The 18,648-nt window shown below is 51.9% G+C and overlaps 1 protein-coding gene across 1 annotated transcript in view; it reads left to right on the top strand.

Moving 5' to 3' along the window:
* Positions 1-1,543: 1,543 nt before the first annotated feature.
* DRD4 (dopamine receptor D4) overlaps positions 1,544-18,648 on the top strand; it is a 29,078-nt gene continuing 11,973 nt past the window's right edge. Inside the window, exons 1-4 of the mRNA XM_038765378.1 lie at positions 1,544-1,558; positions 5,472-5,561; positions 5,846-5,915; positions 6,584-6,759. Coding sequence (XP_038621306.1) covers positions 1,544-1,558; positions 5,472-5,561; positions 5,846-5,915; positions 6,584-6,759 — 351 coding nt within the window. The remainder of the gene's footprint in view (positions 1,559-5,471; positions 5,562-5,845; positions 5,916-6,583; positions 6,760-18,648) is intronic.

Here is an 18,648-nt window from a genome sequence, read left to right on the forward strand (position 1 = left end):
CCACACATCCGCCAAGCTCGCTCTCTTCCTCCCTTCAAAGCCTTCCTGAGAGCTCACCTCCTCCAGGAGGCCTTCCCACACTGAGCCCCCTCCTTCCTCTTCCCCTCCCCATCCCCCCGCCCTCCCTCCTTACCCTCCCCACATCACCGGTATATATGTTTGTACAGATTTATTACTCTGTTTATTTTACTTGTACATATTTAATATTCTATTTATTTTGTTAATGATGTGCATCTAGCTTTAATTCTATTTGTTCTGTCGACTTGACACCTGTCCACGTGTTTTGTTTGGTTGTCTGTCTCCCTCTTCTAGACTGTGAGCCCGTTGTCGGGTAGGGACCATCTCTAGATGTTGCCATTGTCGGGTAGGGACCATCTCTAGATGTTGCCAACTTGTACTTCCCAAGCGCTTAGTACAGTGTTCTGCATGCTCAATAAATACGATTGAATGAATGAATGAATATGTACATATTTATTATTCTATTTATTTTATTAATGATGTGTATATTGCTGTAATTCTATTTCTCTATTCTGATGCTACTGTACCTCCCAAGCGCTTAGTCCAGTGCTCTGCACACAGTAAGCGCTCAATAAATACGATTGAATGAATGAATGCCTGTCTACTTGTTTTGTCTTGTTGTCTGTCTCCCCCTTCTGGATTGTGAGCCCGTTGTTGCGTAGTGATTGTCTCTTACTTGTTGCCGAATTGGACTTCTCAAGTGCTTAGTACAGCGCTCTGCACACAGTAAGTGCTCAATAAATACGGTTGAATGAATGAATGAAGTACAATTCAGCAACAGATAGAGGCAATCCCTGCCCAACGATGGGCTCGCAGTCTAGAAGGGGGGAGACAGACATCAAAACAAGTCAACAACTTGTACTTCCCAAGCGCTTAGTCCAGTGCTCTGCACACAGTAAGCGCTCAATAAATACGATTGAATAAATTAATCTCTCCTGTTTCATTCAATCGTATTTATTGAGCGCTTACTTTGTGCAGAGCACTGGACTAAGCGCTTGGGAAGTACAAATTGGCAGCAGATAGAGACGGTCCCTATCCAACAGCGGGCTCGCAGTCTAGAATAATAATAATAATAGTATTTGTTAAGCGCTTACTATGTGCAGAGCACTGTTCTAAGCGCTGGGGAGGTTACAAGGTGATCAGGTTGTCCCACGGGGGGGCTCACAGTTTTAATCCTCATTTTACAAATGAGGTCACTGAGGCCCAGAGAAGTGAAGCGACTTGCCCAAAGTCACACAGCTGACAAGTGGCTTCTAGACTGTGAGCCCACTGTTGGGTAGGGACCGTCTCTATATGTTGCCAACCTGCACTTCCCAAGCGCTTAGCACAGTGCTCTGCACACAGCAAGCGCTCAATAAATAAGGGGGAAAGGCCCTTGAAGATGGCAGTTAGGGTGGGAAGAAGGGGAAGGGGCAAACATTATGATAAAAGGTGAGAAGAAATGGGGTCGGATGCACAGGTGGAAGGGATGGATTTTGGGAGGAACCAGGAGATCTCCTCTAGAGATCCTGCTGGGAATGTGACCATGGCGTCGGAATGGGTCGGAGACGACTCGACGGAGTATGACAAGACTTTCCTAAGCGCTTAGTCCAGTGCTCCACACACAGTAAGTGCTTAATCAACACGATTGAATGAATGCATCCATGAATGAGGCTGTAGATAATAATAATAATGATAATAATGACATTTATTAAGCGCTTACTATGTGCAAAGCACTGTTCTAAGCGCTGGGGGAGATACAGGGTCATTTTAGACTGTGAGCCCACTGTTGGGTAGGGACTGTCTCTATATGTTGCCAACTTGCACTTCCCAAGCGCTTAGTACAGTGCTCTGCACACAGTAAGCGCTCAATAAATACAATTGATGATGATGATCGGGTTGTCCCATGTGGGGCTCACCGTCTTCATCCCCGCTTTACAGATGAGGTAACTGAGGCCCAGAGAAGCGACTTACCCAAAGTCACCCAGCTGACAATTGGAGGAGCCGGGATTTGAACCCATGACCTCTGACTCCAAAGCCCGGGCTCTTTCCACTGAGCCACGCTGCTTCTGTGGATGGGAGCTGGGGGGGGCGACAGGGGTGGGAGGCGGGGGGTGGGGGGAGATTCCCACGAATGAATGAATGACTGGCTGAATGAATGAATGAATGAGTCCCAACCAGGGTTGGGTGTTCAAGGGTCAAAAGGCTGGTGGGAGTGGGGTTGAACAGAAGAACAACAGAGTGGGGAGCGACGTTGAATAATAGTAATAATAATAATAATAATAATGGCATTTGTTAAGCGCTTACTATGTGCAAAGCACTGTTCTAAGCGCTGGGGGGGATACAAGGTGATCAAGTTGTCCCACGTGGGGCTCACAGTCTTAATCCCCATTTTACAGATGAGGTAACTGAGGCTCAGAGAAGTTGAGCGACTTGCCCAAGGTCACACAGCAGACATGTGGCAGAGTCGGGATTTGATTTCCACTGAGTCACGCTGCTTCTCTTGAACAGAGCCGGGTTCAAGAAAAGCAGCGTGGCTCAGTGGAAAGAGCCCGGGCTTTGGAGTCAGAGGTCATGGGTTCAAATCCCAGCTCCCCCCACTTGTCCGCTGTGTGACTTTGGGCAAGTCACTTCCCTTCTCTGGGCCTCAGTTACCTCATCTGGAAAATGAGGATGAAGGCTGTGAGCCCCATGTGGGACAACCTGATCACCTTGTAACCTCCTCAGCGCTTAAAACAGTGCTTTGCACCTAGTAAGCGCTTAATAAATGCCATCATTATTTGAGAAGCAGCGTGGCTCAGTGGAGGGAGCATGGGCTTTGGAGTCAGAGGTCATGGGTTCAAATCCCGGCTCCACAACTGGCAGCTGTGTGACTTTGGACAAGTCACTTAACTTCTCTGTGCCTTAGTGAGTGACCTCATCTGCAAAATGGGGATTAAAAGTGTGAGCCCCCCGTGGGACAACCTCATCACCTTCAGCGCTTAGAAAAGTGCTTTGCACATAGTAAGCGCTTAACAAATGCCATCATTATTATTATTATCGTAACCTCCCCAGCGTTTAGAACAGTGCTTTGCACATAGTAAGCGCTTACCAAATACCATCATTTTTTTTATCTGCTGTGTGACTTTGGACAAGTCACTTCACTTCTCTGGGACTCAGTGACCTCATCTGGAAAATGAGGATGAAGACTGTAAGCCCCACGTGGGACAACCTGATGACCTTGTATCTCCCTCAGCGCTTAGACCAGTGCTTGGCACATAGTAAGCGCTTAACAAATACCGTAATTAATTAATTAATTAATTAGCAGTGCTTGGCACATAGTAAGCGCTTAACAAATACAATAATTAATTCATTAATTTGCAGTGCTTGACACATAGTAAGCGCTTTACAAGTACCGTAATTAGTTAATTAATTAGCAGTGCTTGGCACATAGTAAGCGCTTAACAAGTACCGTAATTAGTTAATTAATTAGCAGTGCTTGGCACATAGTAAGCGCTTAACAAGTACCGTAATTCATTAATTAATTAGCAGTGCTTGGCACGTCGTAAGCATTAGAGAAGCAGAGGGAATCAATCAATCAATCTTATTTATTGAGCGCTTACTGTGTGCAGAGCACTGTACTAAGCGCTTGGGAAGTCCAAGTTGGCAACATATAGAGACAGTCCCTACCCAACAGTGGGCTCACAGTCTAGAAGGGGGAGACAGAGAATAAAACCCAACATATTAACAAAATAAAATAGAATAGATATGTACAAGTAAAATAAATAAATGGAGTAATAAATCTGTACAAACATATATCCATATACACAGGTGCTGTGGGGAAGGGAAGGAGGTAAGATGCGGGGGATGGAGAGGGGGACGAGGGGGAGAGGAAGGAGGGGGCTCAGTGTGGGAAGGCCTCCTGGAGGAGGTGAGCTCTCAGTAGGGCCTTGAAGGGAGGAAGAGAGCGAGCTTGGCGGAGGGGCAGAGGGATTGGGGGCATTCCGGGCCCGGGGGAGGACGGGGGCCGGGGGTCGATGGCGGGACGGACGAGAACGAGGCCTAACGGTGAGGAGATTAGCAGCGGCGGAGGAGCGGAGGGGGCGGGCTGGGCTGGAGAAGGAGAGAAAGGAGGTGAGGTAGGAGGGGGCGAGGGGATGGATGGATGGATGGATGGACAGCCTGGAAGCCCAGGGGGAGGAGTTTCTGCCTGATGGGCAGATTGATTGGTAGCCACCGGAGATTTCTGAGGAGGGGAGTGACATGCCCAGAGCGCTTCTTGACAGAGACAATCCGGGCAGCAGCATGAAGTATGGATTGAAGTGGGGAGAGACACGAGGATGGGAGATCAGAGAGAAGGCTGATGCAGTGATGAAGCATTAGAGAAGCAGCGTGGCTCAGTGGAAAGAGCCCGGGCTTTGGAGTCAGAGGGCATGGGTTCAAATCCCAGCTCCGCCAAGTGTCAGCTTTGGGCAAGTCACTTCGCTTCTCTGAGCCTCAGTTCCGTCATCTGGAAAATGGGGATGAAGACTGTGAGCCCCCCGTGGGCCAACCTGATCACCTTCAGCGCTTAGAACAGCGCTTTGCACATAGTAAGCGCTTAACAAATGCCATCATTATTATTATTATTGTAACCTCCCCAGCGCTTAGAACAGTGCTTTGCATAGTAAGCGCTTAACAAATGCCATCATTATTATTATTATTATTAAGCGCTTAACAAGTACCATAATTAATTAATTAATTAACTAGCAGTGCTTGGCACATAGTAAGCGCTTAACAAGTACCAATCAATCAATCAATCAATCGTATTTATTGAGCGCTTACTATGTGCAGAGCACTGTACTAAGCGCTTGGGAAGTACAAATTGGCAACACATAGAGACAGTCCCTACCCAACAGTGGGCTCACAGTCTAAAAGGGGGAGACAGAGAAATTACCATAATTAATTAATTAATTAACTAGCAGTGCTTGGCACATAGTAAGTGCTTAACAAATACCATCATCATCAATCATCATCATCAATCGTATTTATTGAGCGCTTACTATGTGCAGAGCACTGTACTAAGCGCTTGGGAAGTACAAATTGGCAACACATAGAGACAGTCCCTACCCAACAGTGGGCTCACAGTCTAAAAGGGGGAGACAGAGAAATTACCATAATTAATTAATTAATTAACTAGCAGTGCTTGGCACATAGTAAGTGCTTAACAAATACCATCATCATCAATCATCATCATCAATCGTATTTATTGAGCGCCTACTATGTGCAGAGCACTGTACTAAGCGGTTGGGAAGTACAAACTGGCAACATATAGAGACAGTCCCTACCATCAGCACTATCATTATTATTATTATTATTATTATTATTATTATTATTTGAGGGGGAGGGCTGGCAAGGAGGGAGGCGGGGGGTTTTGGGGGGCGGGACCTGGTGGGGGGGCGGGGCCGGCCTCCACACCGACCCACTTGGGGGGTCCCCGCGTGTCCCCGGCTCAGACCAGCGGCCGGAGAACCGGGAAGGGCCGGGAAGAGCCGGGAAGGGCCGGGAAGAGCAGGGAACCAGGGGCCGGGGAGGAGCTGGGACCGGTTGGGGGGTGGGGGGCTGCTGGACCCACCGACCCCGCCCCAGGCCCCCAGGTTTTGGGCGGAGGAGAGAAGGGGCGACCCCCGACCCCCGACCCCCGACCCCCGACCCCAGTCTCTCCCTGGTCCCAGTCCGGTCCTGATCCCGGGAGCTGCGCTGCTCTCGGTGCTGAAGGGTCCGGGGCTCGGGGAAGGTGGGGAGGGGGCTCCGGGTCCGGGGGAAGGTGGGAAGGGGGCTCCGGGGGTCCGGGGGGGGAAGGTGGGGGTCTCTGGGGGCCCGGGGGCAGGTGGGGAGGGGTCGTCGGGGGTCCAGGGGAAAGTGGGAAGGGGGCTCCGGGAGTCCAGGGGCAGGTGGGGAGGGGGCTCCGGGGTCCGGGAGAAGGTGGGGAGGGGTCTCCGGGGGTCCAGGGGAAAGTGGGGAGGGGGCTCCGGGGGTCCAGGGGAAAGTGGGGAGGGGTCTCCGGGGGTCCGGGCGTCTCCGGGGGTCCGGGAGAAGGTGGGGAGGGGTCGCCGGGGGTCCAGGGGAAAGTGGGAAGGGGGCTCCGGGAGTCCAGGGGCAGGTGGGGAGGGGTCCCCGGGCGTCCGGGCGTCTCCGGGGTCCGGGGGTCTCCGGGGGTCCGGGAGCAGGTGGGGAGGGGTCGCCGGGGGTCCAGGGGAAAGTAGGGAGGGCTCTCCGAGGGTCCGGGCGTCTCCGGGGTCTGGGAGCAGGTGGGGAGGGGTCGCCGGGGGTCCAGGGGAAAGTGGGGAGGGGGCTCCGGGGTCCGGGAGCAGGTGGGGAGGGGGGTCCGGGGGTCTCCAGGGGTCCGGGAGCAGGTGGGGAGGGGGCTCCGGGGGTCCAGGGGAAAGTGGGCAGGGGTCTGGTCCGAGGGTCCGGCGTCAGGTGGGGAGGGGGCTCCCCCGGGGGTCGTGGCGGGGATGCCGGGTCAGGGTCCGGGCGGTAACGCCAGCGCGCCTCCGGGGGGGTCCCCGGGGGGGTCCCCGGGGGGGGTCCCCGGGGGTCGGGGTCCCCGGGGGCGGGTGGTGGTCGCTGTTGGCCGGGGGCCTGCTGATCGCCTGGGTGCTGTCGGGGAACGCGCTGGTGTGTGCGAGCGTGGCTTCGGAGCGCGCCCTGCGGACCCCCACCAACCGCTTCATCGTCAGCCTGGCCCTGGCCGACCTCCTCCTCGCCCTCCTCGTCCTGCCGCTCTTCGTCTACTCCCAGGTCAGCGCCCCCGTTAGACCCGCGACAGACCCGCGACAGACCCGCGACAGGCCCGCGACAGGCCCGCGACAGACCCGCGACAGGCCCGCGACAGGCCCCCGACAGACCACGACGTGCCCCCGCCCCCGTTAGACCCACGCCGAGCCCCGACAGACCCCCCGACACGCCCCCGACCGACCACGACAGGCCCCCCCCGACAGGCCCCGTCAGATCCCCGACAGACCCCCGACAGAACCCAGCCCCTGCCTCTAAGAATAATATTTGTTAAGCGCTGACTACAAGTGAAACCCCCCTCCCCAACGCCAATCCCATCCCCGCTAAAGTCCCCAGCCTGCCTCCTCTTCCTCCTCCTCCTCTTCAGCCCTCTCCCTCCTCCTCCTCCTAATAATAATAATAATAATTATTATATTTGTTAAGCACTGACCAGAAGTGAAACCCCCTTCCCCGACGCCGACCCTTCCCCCCTCAGGCCCCCGACAGACCCCGACAGGCCTCCGACAGACCACGACATGCCACCCCCCCGACAGACCCGCAACAGGCCCCCCGATAGACCCCCGACAGGCCCCCGACAGACCACGACATGCCCCCCCTCCCCCCGCGCGACAGGCCCCCCGATAGACCCCCCGACAGACCACGAAAGGCCCCCCAACAGGCCCCGTCAGACCCACGACAGACCTCCCGAAAGGCCCCGACAGACCCCCGACGGAACCCAGCTCCAGCCTCCCTTCCCTGCCTCCTCCTCTTCTTCAGCCCCCTCCCTCCTCCTCTTCCTTCTCCTCCTAATAATAATAATAATAATAATAAGATTTGTTAAGGATTGACTATGTGAGCCCCCCTCCCCAACGCCAATCCCATCCCCGCTAAAGTCCCCAGCCTGCCTCCCTCCTCCTCCTCCTCCTCTTCAGCCTTCTCCCTCCTCCTCCTCCTCCTAATAATAATAACAATAATAATATTTGTTAAGCACTGACTAGAGGTGAAACCCCCCTCCCCAATGCCAATCCCACCCCCCCAAAATCCCCAGCCTGCCTCCTCTTCCTCCTCCTCCTCCTCTTCAGCCTTCTCCCTCTTCCTCCTCCTAATATAATAATAATAATCATATTTGTTAAGCGCTCACCCCCCTCCCCAACGCCGACCCCAATCCCCCTAAATCCACCAGCCCCCAACCTGCCCCCTCCTCCTCTTCAGTTCTCTCCCTCCTCCTAATAATAAAAATGATAATAATATTTGTTAAGTACTAAGTGACAAGCACTGTTCTAAGCGCTGAGGTAGATTCAAGGTTGTCCCACCTGGGGCTCACAGTCTTCATCCCCATTTGACAGATGAGATAACTGAGGCCTAGAGAAGTGAAGTGACTTGCCCAAGGTCACACAGCAGCAGACATGTGGGAGAGGCAGGATTAGAACCTACATCCTCCTCTTTCTCTTACCTCTTCCCCCACCCCCCCGAGCCTGCCTCAGTTTCTTCTTGCTTCTCTGTTCCCCACTGCCCCCCCCCCCCCCGGGTCTCCAAGACGCCCCCCATTTCCCACCCATTTCCTCTCCCCTCCCTTCCAGATTCTCATAGGGAGGCGAGGCCGAATCCTGCCCTCCCCAGGGAAAGATTCAGCTCTCCCTTCCCCTCTCCCCTCCCTGATGATGATGATGATGGCATTTATTAAGCGCTTACTATGTGCAAAGCACTGTTCTAAGCGCTGGGGAGGATACAAGGTGATCAGGTTGTCCCACGGGGGGCTCACAGTCTTAATCCCCATTTTACAGATGAGGTCACTGAGGCCCAGAGAAGTTAAGTGACTTGCCCAAATAATAATAATAATAATTTTGGTATTTGTTAAGCGCTTACTATGTGCAAAGCACTGTTCTAAGCGCTGTGGAGGATACAAGGTGATCAGCTTGTCCCACGGCGGGCTCACAGTCTTAATCCCCATTTTACAGATGAGGTAACAGAGGCACAGAGAAGTTGTGACTTGCCCAAATAATAGTAATAATAATTTTGGTATTTGCTAAGCGCTTACTATGTGCAAAGCACTGTTCTAAGCGCTGGGGAGGATACAAGGTGATCAGGTTGTCCCACGGGGGGCTCACGGTCTTAATCCCCATTTTACAGATGAGGTAACGGAGGCCCAGAGAAGTGAAGTGACTTGCCCAAAGTCACACAGCTGACAAGTGGCGGAGCCGGCATTTGAACCCATGACCTTCCCCTTCCAGACCTCCCCCTTCTAGACTGTGAGCCCACTGTTGGGTAGGGACCGTCTCTAGATGTTGCCAACTTGTACTTCCCAAGCGCTTAGTCCAGTGCTCTGCACACAGTAAGCGCTCAATAAATACGATTGGTGATGATGATAATGATGTTGAGTAGGGACCGTCTCTATATGTTGCCAACTCGTACTTCCCAAGCGCTTAGTCCAGTGCTCTGCACACAGTAAGCGCTCAATAAATACGATTGATGATGATGATGATGTTGGGTAGGGACCGTCTCCATATGTTGCCAACTCGTACTTCCCAAGCGCTTAGTCCAGTGCTCTGCACACAGTAAGCGCTCAATAAATAGGATTGAATGAATGAATGAATGACCTCTGACTCCCAAACCCGGGCTCTTTCCACTGAGTCATGCTGCTTCCCTGCATCCCCAATTCCACCCTCATCCCCTACCCCAGCTCCAGGATGGAGGGGGAACCTTGAGGGAGGTGCTCACCCCATCAGGCATCATCATCATCAATCGTATTTATTGAGCACTTACTATGTGCAGAGCACTGTACTAAGCGCTTGGGAAGTACAAATTGGCAACATCTAGAGACGGTCCCTACCCAACAGTGGGCCCACAGTCTAGAAGGGGGAGACAGAGAAGAAAACCAAACATATTAACCGCCCTCCTGGTAGTCCCACAGGGTTGGGGACGAGGGGCCGGGGGTGGTCAGGCCCCACATCTTTGGGGAGGGCAGTGGCCGGCCAACTTCTGCCTCCACTGGAGACGGAACAAGAAGAAATCGGCCTGCCCTGCAGCAAGAGGGAATTAGGTTAGACCGCAGGAAGAACCCCTCTGACCGCTGGAGTCGTGACACGCTGGAGTAAGAGATCCATTCGTTCAATCGGATTTCTTGAACGCCTACTGTGTGCAGAGCCTCTTGGAAAGTACAATCCAGCAATAAAGAGAGACGATCCCTGCCCGCACCGGGCTTGGAGTCTCTCTTGGAGAAGCAGCGTGGCTCAGTGGAAAGAGCACAGGCTTAGGCGTCAGAGGTCATGGGTTCAAATCCCGGCTCTGCCACTTAGCTGTGTGACTTTGGGCAAGTCTCTGTGCCTCAGTTACCTCATCTGTAAAATGAGGATTAAAACTGTGAGCCCCCCGTGGGGCAACCTGATCACCGTGTAACCTCCCCAGCGCTTAGAACAGTGCAATGCACATAGTAAGCACTTAATAATAATAATAATAATAATGATGGTATTTGTTAAGCACTTACTATGTGCAAAGCACTGTTCTAAGCACTGGGGAGTTTACAAGGTGATCAAGTTGTCCCACAGGGGGCTCACAGTCTTCATCCTCATTTTACAGATGAGGCAACTGAGGCCCACCCAGAGAAGTTAAGTGACTTGCCCAAAGTCACACAGCTGACAAGTGGTGGAGCGGGGATTTGAACCCATGACCTCTGACTCCAAAGCCCGGGCTCTTTCCACTGAGCCATGCTGCTTCTCAATAAATGCTCTTCTTAATAAATGCTCTTCTTCTTCTTTTTCTTCTTTCTTCTTTCTTCTTTCTTCTTCTTTCTTCTTCTTTCTTCTTCTTTCTTCTTCCTTCTTCCTTCTTTCTTCTTTCTTCTTTCTTCTTTCTTCTTTCTTCTTTCTTCTTCCTTCTTCCTTCTTCTTCTTCTTCTTCTTCTTCTTCTTCTTCTTCTTCTTCTTCTTCTCTCTTCCCCCCTTCAAAGCCCTACTGAAAGCTCACCTCCTCCAGGAGGGCTTCCCAGACTTCAATCAATCAATCGTATTTATCGAGCGCTTACTGTGTGCGGAGCACTGTACTAAGCGCTTGGGAAGTACAAGTTGGCAACATAGAGAGACGGTCCCTACCCAACAGTGGGCTCACAGTCTAGACTGAGCCCCCCTTTTCCTCTTCTCCATCTTCCCGACTCCCTCCCTCTGCTCTACCCCCCCCATCACTTGTGTCTATTTGCACGTATTTATTACTCTATTTTATTAATGATGTGTATATATCTACAATTCCATTTATTTATTTTGATGCTATTGATGCCTGTCTACTTGTTTTGTTGTCTGTCTCCCCCGCTTCTAGACTGTGAGCCCGTTGTTGGGTAGGGACTGTCTCTACTTGTTGCCGAATTGTACTTTCCAAGTACTCAGTGCAGTGCTTAGCACACTGTAAGTGCTCAATAAATACGAATGAATGAATGAATATGCTAGGCACTGTACGTGGCTCAGTGGAAAGAGCCCGGGCTTTGGAGTCAGAGGTCACGGGTTCGAATCCCAGCTCTTCCACATGTCTGCTGTGGGACCTTGGGCAAGTCATTTAACTTCTCTGAGCCTCAGTTATCTCATCTGTAAAATGGGGATTAAGACTGTGAGCCCCACATGGGACAACTTGATCACCTTGTATCCCCCCAGCGCTTAGGACAGTGCTCCACACATAGTAAGTGCTTAACAAATGCCATCATTATTATTATTATGATTATGATTATTACAACCATATTTTTGGAGCCCTCGCTGTATGCAGAGCACTGTGCTGAGCGCTTGGGAGAGGAAAATAGAACAATAGAACAATCACATTCCCCACTTCTAGACTGAGAGCCCGTTGTTGGGTAGGGATTGTCTCTGTCTGTTGCTGAATTGTACTTTCCAAGCGCTTAGTCCAGTGCTCTAAGTCCAGTGCACACAGTCCAGCTGGGCCTCAGTTCCCTCATCTGTAAAATGGGAATTAAGACCGTGAGCCCCATGTGGGACAACCTGATCACCGTGTATCTACCCCAGCGCTCAGAACAGTGCTTGGCATGTAGTAAGCACTTAACAAGTACAATCATTATGGGATGCAAGCAGCTGAGCTGAGCGATAACGTGGCAAAGAGCCCAGGCCAGAAGACTTGAGAGCGAATCCTGGCTTTCTTCCTAGCCCACTCTGTGGTTGATGGCAAGTCACCCTCCAAACCTCAGTTTCCTCATTTGTACAATGGGAATAAATCCCAGTTCTCCTTCCCTCTCGTCACTATGGGGCAGAGCCTTTGTGTACGATCTGATTGTCCTGTTTCCACCCCAGGGTTTAACATGGTGTTTGGCATAATCAATACCACAAAAATGATAACAATAATAATGATTATGGTGATTGTTAAGCCCTTACTCTGTGCCAGGCACTGTACTAAGCGCTGGAGAAGAGACAAGGTAATCAGGTTGGATGCAGTCCCTGCCCTACATGGGGTTCACAGTCTTCATCCCCATTTTAAAGATGAGGGAACTGAGGCCCAGAGAAATGAAGTGACTTGCCCAAGGTCACATAGCAGACAAGTTGTGGAGCCAGAATTAGAACCCAGGACCTTCTGACTCCCGGGCCCGATCCACTATGCCACGCTGCTTATAGAGCCCTGGCCTGGGAGCCAGAAGGTCATGGGTTCTAATCTCAGCTCCGCCACTTGTCTGCTGGGTGCCACCTTGGGTATAAATGTGAGCATGTGTATTGAGGTGCGTATGTGTGATTGCGTGTGCATCTGTAGGCATGAGGGTGGGAGAACCTGTGTCACGTACATGGGTGTGTGGATTCTACACCGGCAAGTGTCTTTTTACCTCGCTGCAAATTTATTGAACCTTTTGGAGCTGCAGAAAATTCTCTTAGTGAGGCCCACAGGGTGCCTCCCCTCCCCCTGCTCTCTCCCCTCCTCTCTCTCTCTCTCTCTCTCTCTCTCTCTCTCTCTCTCGCCTCCCCTCCCCTCCCCCTGCTCTCTCCCCTCCTCTCTCTCTCTCTCTCTCTCGCCTCCTCTCCCCCCTGCTCTCTCCCCTCCTCCCTCTTGCCTCCTCTCTTTCTCCTCTCTCTTTTCCTCCTCTCTCACCTCCTCTCTCTCCTCCCCTCCTCTCTCTCCCCTCCACTCTCCTCTCCTCTCTCTCCCCCTTCTCTCCTCTCCACTCTCAGTTCCTCTCTCCCCTCCTCTCTCCCCTTCTCTCTCTCCCTCACTTCTCCCTCTCCCTTTTCTCTCTCCCTCTCTCCCTTTTCTCTCTCCCTCTCTCCCTTTTCTCTCTCCCCTCCTCTCTCTCCCCTCCTCTCTCAGCTCCTCTCTCCCCTCCTCTCTCCCCCATCTCTCCCTCTCCCTTCTCTATCTCCCGTCCTCTCTCCCCCATCTCTCCCTCTCCCTTTTCTATCTCCCCTCCTCTCTCCCCTTCTCTCTCTCACCCTTTTCTCTCTCCCCTCCTCTCTCTCCCCTCCACTCAGCTCCCCTCTCCCCTCCTCTCTCAGCTCCTCTCTCCCCTCCTCTCTCCCCTTCCCTCTCTCACCCTTTTCTCTCTCCCCTCCTCTCTTCCCCATCTCTCCCTTTTCTATCTCCCCTCCTTTCTCCCCTTCTCTCTCTCTCACCCTTTTCTCTCTCCCCTCCTCTCTCTCCCCTCCACTCAGCTCCTCTCTCAGCTCCTCTCTCCCCTCCTCTGTCCCCCATCTCTCCCTCTCCCTTCTCTGTCTCCCCTCCTCTCTTCCCCATCTCTCCCTCTCCCTTTTCTATCTCCCCTCCTCTCTCTCATCCTTTTCTCTCTCCCCTCCTCTCTCCCCTCCACTCTCAGCTCTTCTCTCAGCTCCTCTCTCCCCTTCTCTCTGCCTCCTCTCCTCTCTCCCCTCCTCTCCTCTCCTTTCCTCTCTCCCCTCTCCTTCTCTCTCCTTTTCTCTCTCCCCCTTCTCTCTCTCCCCTCTTCTCTCTCCCCCTTCTCTCTCTCCCCCTTCTCTCTCTCCCCCTTCTCTCTCTCCCCCTTCTCTCTCCCCCTTCTCTCTCTCCCCTCTTCTCTCTCCCCCTTCTCTCTCCCCCCTCCATTCTCTCAGCTCTTCTCCTCCCCTCCTCCCTCAGCTCCTCTCTCTCCTCTCCTCCCTCTTCCCTTCTCTCTCCCCCTTCCTTTCTCTCCCCTCCCTGAGATCCCTCCCTTCTCCCCACTTCCTCCTTCCTCCCCTCTCACTCCTGGATTCTGCCTCTAGGTTGGGGTTGGGGGGTTAGGGTTAGGGTCCCAGGGTGGCAGCAGGGTCTCTCTACCCTCTCGAAGGGCCCAGCTCATCAGCATGGGTTCCCCTCTTCCCTTCCCAGGGCCCTGGACTTCAGGGGCAAAGGGGGTTGACCAGAAAGAGGGGATCCTTGGAGGCTTCAGCCCCCTTACCCCCCAACTTGAAGGCTATGCGGCCCCCACCTCCTCCCCACCCACCGTGAGGTCCCCTCTGGCTTCCCAGTCCCACGGGTCTGGCCATTCATTCATTCAGTCATATTTATTGAGCACTTACTGTGTGCAGAGTACTAAAATAAGTGCTTGGGAGACTACTTTATAACAATAGGACAGGTTCCCTGCCCACAACGAGCTTACGGTCTAAAGGGGAAGACTGCTCCTCCATTTCCTCATCTCCCCCTCCCTTCCACGTCACCTCAACTCGCTCTCTTTGCTCTTCCCCCCATTTCCATCCCACAGCACTTATGTCCATATGTATATATCTATAATTCTATTTATTTATATTGACGTCTGTCTCCACGTTTTGCTTTGTTGTCTGTCTCCCCCTTCTAGACTGTGAGCCCGTTGTTGGGTAGGGACCGTCTCTATCTCTTCCCAACTTGGACTTCCCAAACGCTTAGTCCAGTGCTCTGCACACAGGAAGCGCTCAATAAATATGATTGAATGAATGAATGAGGCCTGTTTACTTGTTTTGATGTGTCTATATCTATAATTCTATTTATTTATATTGATGCCTGTCTACTTGTCTTGATGTCTGTCTCCCCAATTCTAGACTGTAAGCCCATGGTGGGCAAGGATGGTCTCTCTTTATTGCTGAATTGTACTTTCCAAGTACTTACTACAGTGCTCTGCACACAGTAAGCACTCAATAAATACCATTGAATGAATTAATTGAGAAATAAATAAATAACAGAGAGGAACATAAGTGGTGTGGGGCTGGGAGGAGGGATGAATAAAGGGAGCAAGTCAGGGTGATGCAGAAGGGAGTGGGAGAAGATGAAAGGAGGGCTTAGTCAGGGAAGGCCTCGTGGAGGAGGTGGGCCTTCACTAAGGCTTTCAAGTTGGGGGGAGTCATTTTCCGTCGGATCTGAGGAGGGAGGGCGTGGACGAGGAGTTGGAGGTGAGAGCCCGTTGTGGAGTAGGGACCGTCTCTATATGTTGCCGACTTGTACTTCCCAAGAGCTTAGTACAGTGCTCTGCACACAGTAAGTGCTCAATAAATATGATTGAATGAATGAATAAGCTGGAGGGATGGGGAGAAGGATGGCGTTAGAGGAACCAAGTGTGCGGGCCCTGAGTTTGAGCCGGGCCCTCACCCTTGTTGCCCCCTGGGCACAGCCCCCTTTGGTGTGCCTGGGCCCTCAGGTGCGGGGAGACAAGTAGCGTGGCTCAATGGAAAGAGCGTGGGCTTTGGAGTCAGAGGCCATGGGTTCAAATCCCGGCTCCGCCACTTGTCAGCTGTGTGACTTTGGTCAAGTCACTTCACTTCTCTGGGCCTCCGTTCCCTCACCTGTAAAATGGGGATGAAGACTGTGAGCCCCCCCGTGGGACAACCTGATCACCCTGTAACCTCCCCAGCGCTTAGAACAGTGCTTTACAATCAATCAATCAATCAATCAATCGTATTTATTGAGCGCTTACTGTGTGCAGAGCACTGTACTGAGTGCTTGGGAAGTACAAGTTGGCACCGTATAGAGACAGTCCCTACCCAACAGTGGGCTCACAGGCTAAAAGTCTATAAGTCTTTACACATAGTAAGCGCTTAATAAATGCCATTATTATTATTATTATTATTATTATTACTACCCATCCTGCTCCCACCGCCAGCTAGGCAGCGTTGGGGCTGAGGTCAGGCGGGGACGGAGGGGCCAGGCTGACGTCCGGCCTAGGTAAGCCGCTTTAATTGGCTTTAGCAGGAATAGATCCGGGAGAGCCGGGGGATGGAGGGATAGAGGAAGGGCAACGGTCTGGGGGGACCCTTCCCTCTCTCATCATCATCATTACCATCAATCGTATTTATTGAGCGCTTACCGTGTGCAGAGCACTGTACTAAGCGCTTGGGAAGTACAAGTTGGCAACATATAGAGACAGTCCCTACCCAACAGAGAGCTCACAGCCTCTCCATCTGAGGCCTGAGAGAAATCAGGCAGGTTCTAAAAAGAAATCGGTCGGCTATGGGGGCAACTGTGGTTAGCTTTCAGGGCTCAATCCTGCTCTCCTCCTTTTAGACTGTGAGCCCACTGTTGGGTAGGGACTAGTCTCTATATGTTGCCAACTTGTACTTCCCAAGCGCTTAGTACAGTGCTCTGCACACAGTAAGCGCTCAATAAATATGATTGATTGATTGGCACCACCTCCAGTCCCCACTCCTTTCCCCAGGCCTGAGTTCTCCTGTCTCATTCATTCATTCAATCATATTTATTGAGCGCTTACTGTGTGCAGAGCACTGTACTAAGCACTTGGGAAGTAATAATAATAATAATAATGGCATTTATTAAGCGCTTACTATGTGCAAAGCACCGTTCTAAGTGCTGGGGAGGTTACAAGGTAATCAGGTTGTCCCCTGGGGGGCTCACAGTCTTCATCCCCATTTTCCAGATGAGGTAACCGAGGCCCAGAGAAGTGAAGTGACTTGGCCAAAGTCACACAGCTGACAACTGGTGGAGCTGGGATATAAGTTGGCAACATATAGGGGCGGTCCCTACCCAACAGCGGGCTCACAGTCTCGCCGGGTGGCACCGGCTGGCAGGGGAGGGGGCCACTCTGAGATGCTCTGCCGGGTCAGGGGCAAGGCAGGGGCTGGGAAGAGCCCAGTGCGGAATTTCAATCAATCAATCAGTCGTATTTATCATCATCATCATCAATTGTATTTATTGAGCGCTTACTGTGTGCAGAGCACTGGGCTAAGCGCTTGGGAAGTACAAGTTGGCAACATATAGAGACAGTCGCTACCCAACAGTGGGCTCACAGTCTAAAATACTAATAATAATAATAATGGCATTTATTAAGCGCTTACTATGTGCAAAGCACTGTTCTAAGCGCTGGGAAGGTTACAAGGTAATCAGGTTGTCCCACGGGGGGCTCACAGTCTTAATCCCCATTTTACAGATGAGGTCAATGAGGCCCAGAGAAGTGAAGTGACTTGCCCAAAGTCACACAGCTGACAATTGGCAGAGCTGGGATTTGAACCCATGACCTCTGACTCCAAAGCCCAGGCTCTTTCCGCTGAGCCACGCTGCTTCTCTAGGGAGAACGTGTGGCCCTAAAAGGGGGCTCACAGTCTAAAATTTCTCTAGGGTGGGCCACCCAGTCTGCCCCCTCAGGCCAGGCAGAGGGCAGGGGGCACTGGGAGAAGAGGGAAAGGGCTAGCAATCCATCCACCACACTGAGAATCAGTGTGGCTCAGTGGAAAGAGGCTGGGCTTTGGAGTCAGAGGTCATGGGTTCAAATCCTGGCTCCACCAATTGTCAGCTGTGTGTCTTTGGGCAAGTCACTTAACTTCTCTGTGCCTCAGTTACCTCATCTGTAAAATGGGGATTAAGATTGTGAGCCCCCTGTGGGACAACCTGATCACCTTGTAACTTCCCCAGTGCTTAGAACAGTGCTTTGCACGTAGTAAGCGCTTAATAAATGCCATTATTATTATTATTATCCACCAATCCTATTTACTGAGCGCTTACTCTGTGGGGAGAGCTGAACTAAGAGCTTGGGAGAGGGTAACACAACCGAGTTGGTAGTTGTATTCCCGGCCCACAATGAGCTGGGGGAGTCCGACGGTCTTTCAATCGTATTTATTGAGCACTTACGGTGTGCAGAGCACTGGACTAAGCGCTTGGGACTTCTAGACTTCACAGTCTTCTAGAGTGTGAGCCCACTGTTGGGTAGGGACTGTCTCTATATGTTGCCAACTCGTACTTCCCAAGCGCTTAGTACAGTGCTCTGCACACAGTAAGCGCTCAATAAATACGATTGATTGATTGATTGGGAGAGGATAACGCGACAGAGTCGGTGGACACCTTACCTGCCCACGACGAGCGTACAGCCGGGGGAGTCAGCCAGTCAGTCGATCGTCTTTATCGATTCTCAAAGCAGCGTGGCTCAGTGGAAAGAGCCCGGGCTTGGGAGTCAGAGGTCGTGGGTTCTAAGCCCAGCTCTGCCACTTCTCTGCTGTGTGACTTTGGGCGAATCACTTCACTTCCCTGGGCCTCAGTTCCCTCATCTGTAAAATGGGGATTGTCTGTGAGCCCCCCATGGGACAACCTGATCACCTTAGAGAAGCAGCGTGGCTCAGTGGAAAGATCGCGGGCTTTGGAGTCAGAGGTCACGGGTTCAAATCCCTGCTCCGCCAATTGTCAGCTGTGTGGCTTTGGGCAAGTCACTTCACTTCCTCTCCCTCCCCCTTACCTCCTTCCCCTCCCCACACCACCTGTATATATGCTTGTACGTATTTATTACTCTATTATTTATTTTATTTGTACATATTTATTCTATTTATTTTGTTTTGTTAATATGGTTTTTTTTGTTGTTGCCTGTCTCCCCCTTCTAGACTGTGAGCCCGCTGTAGGGTAGGGACCGTCTCTAGATGTTGCCAACTTGGACTTCCCAAGCTCTTAGTACAGTGCTCTGCACACAGTAAGCGCTCAATAAATACGATTGAATGAATGAATGAATGAATGAATGAATGAACTTCTCTGGGCCTCTGTAAAATG

This window comes from Tachyglossus aculeatus, chromosome 22 (assembly GCF_015852505.1).
Source record: "Tachyglossus aculeatus isolate mTacAcu1 chromosome 22, mTacAcu1.pri, whole genome shotgun sequence".
In the NCBI taxonomy this organism is placed as follows: domain Eukaryota; kingdom Metazoa; phylum Chordata; class Mammalia; order Monotremata; family Tachyglossidae; genus Tachyglossus; species Tachyglossus aculeatus.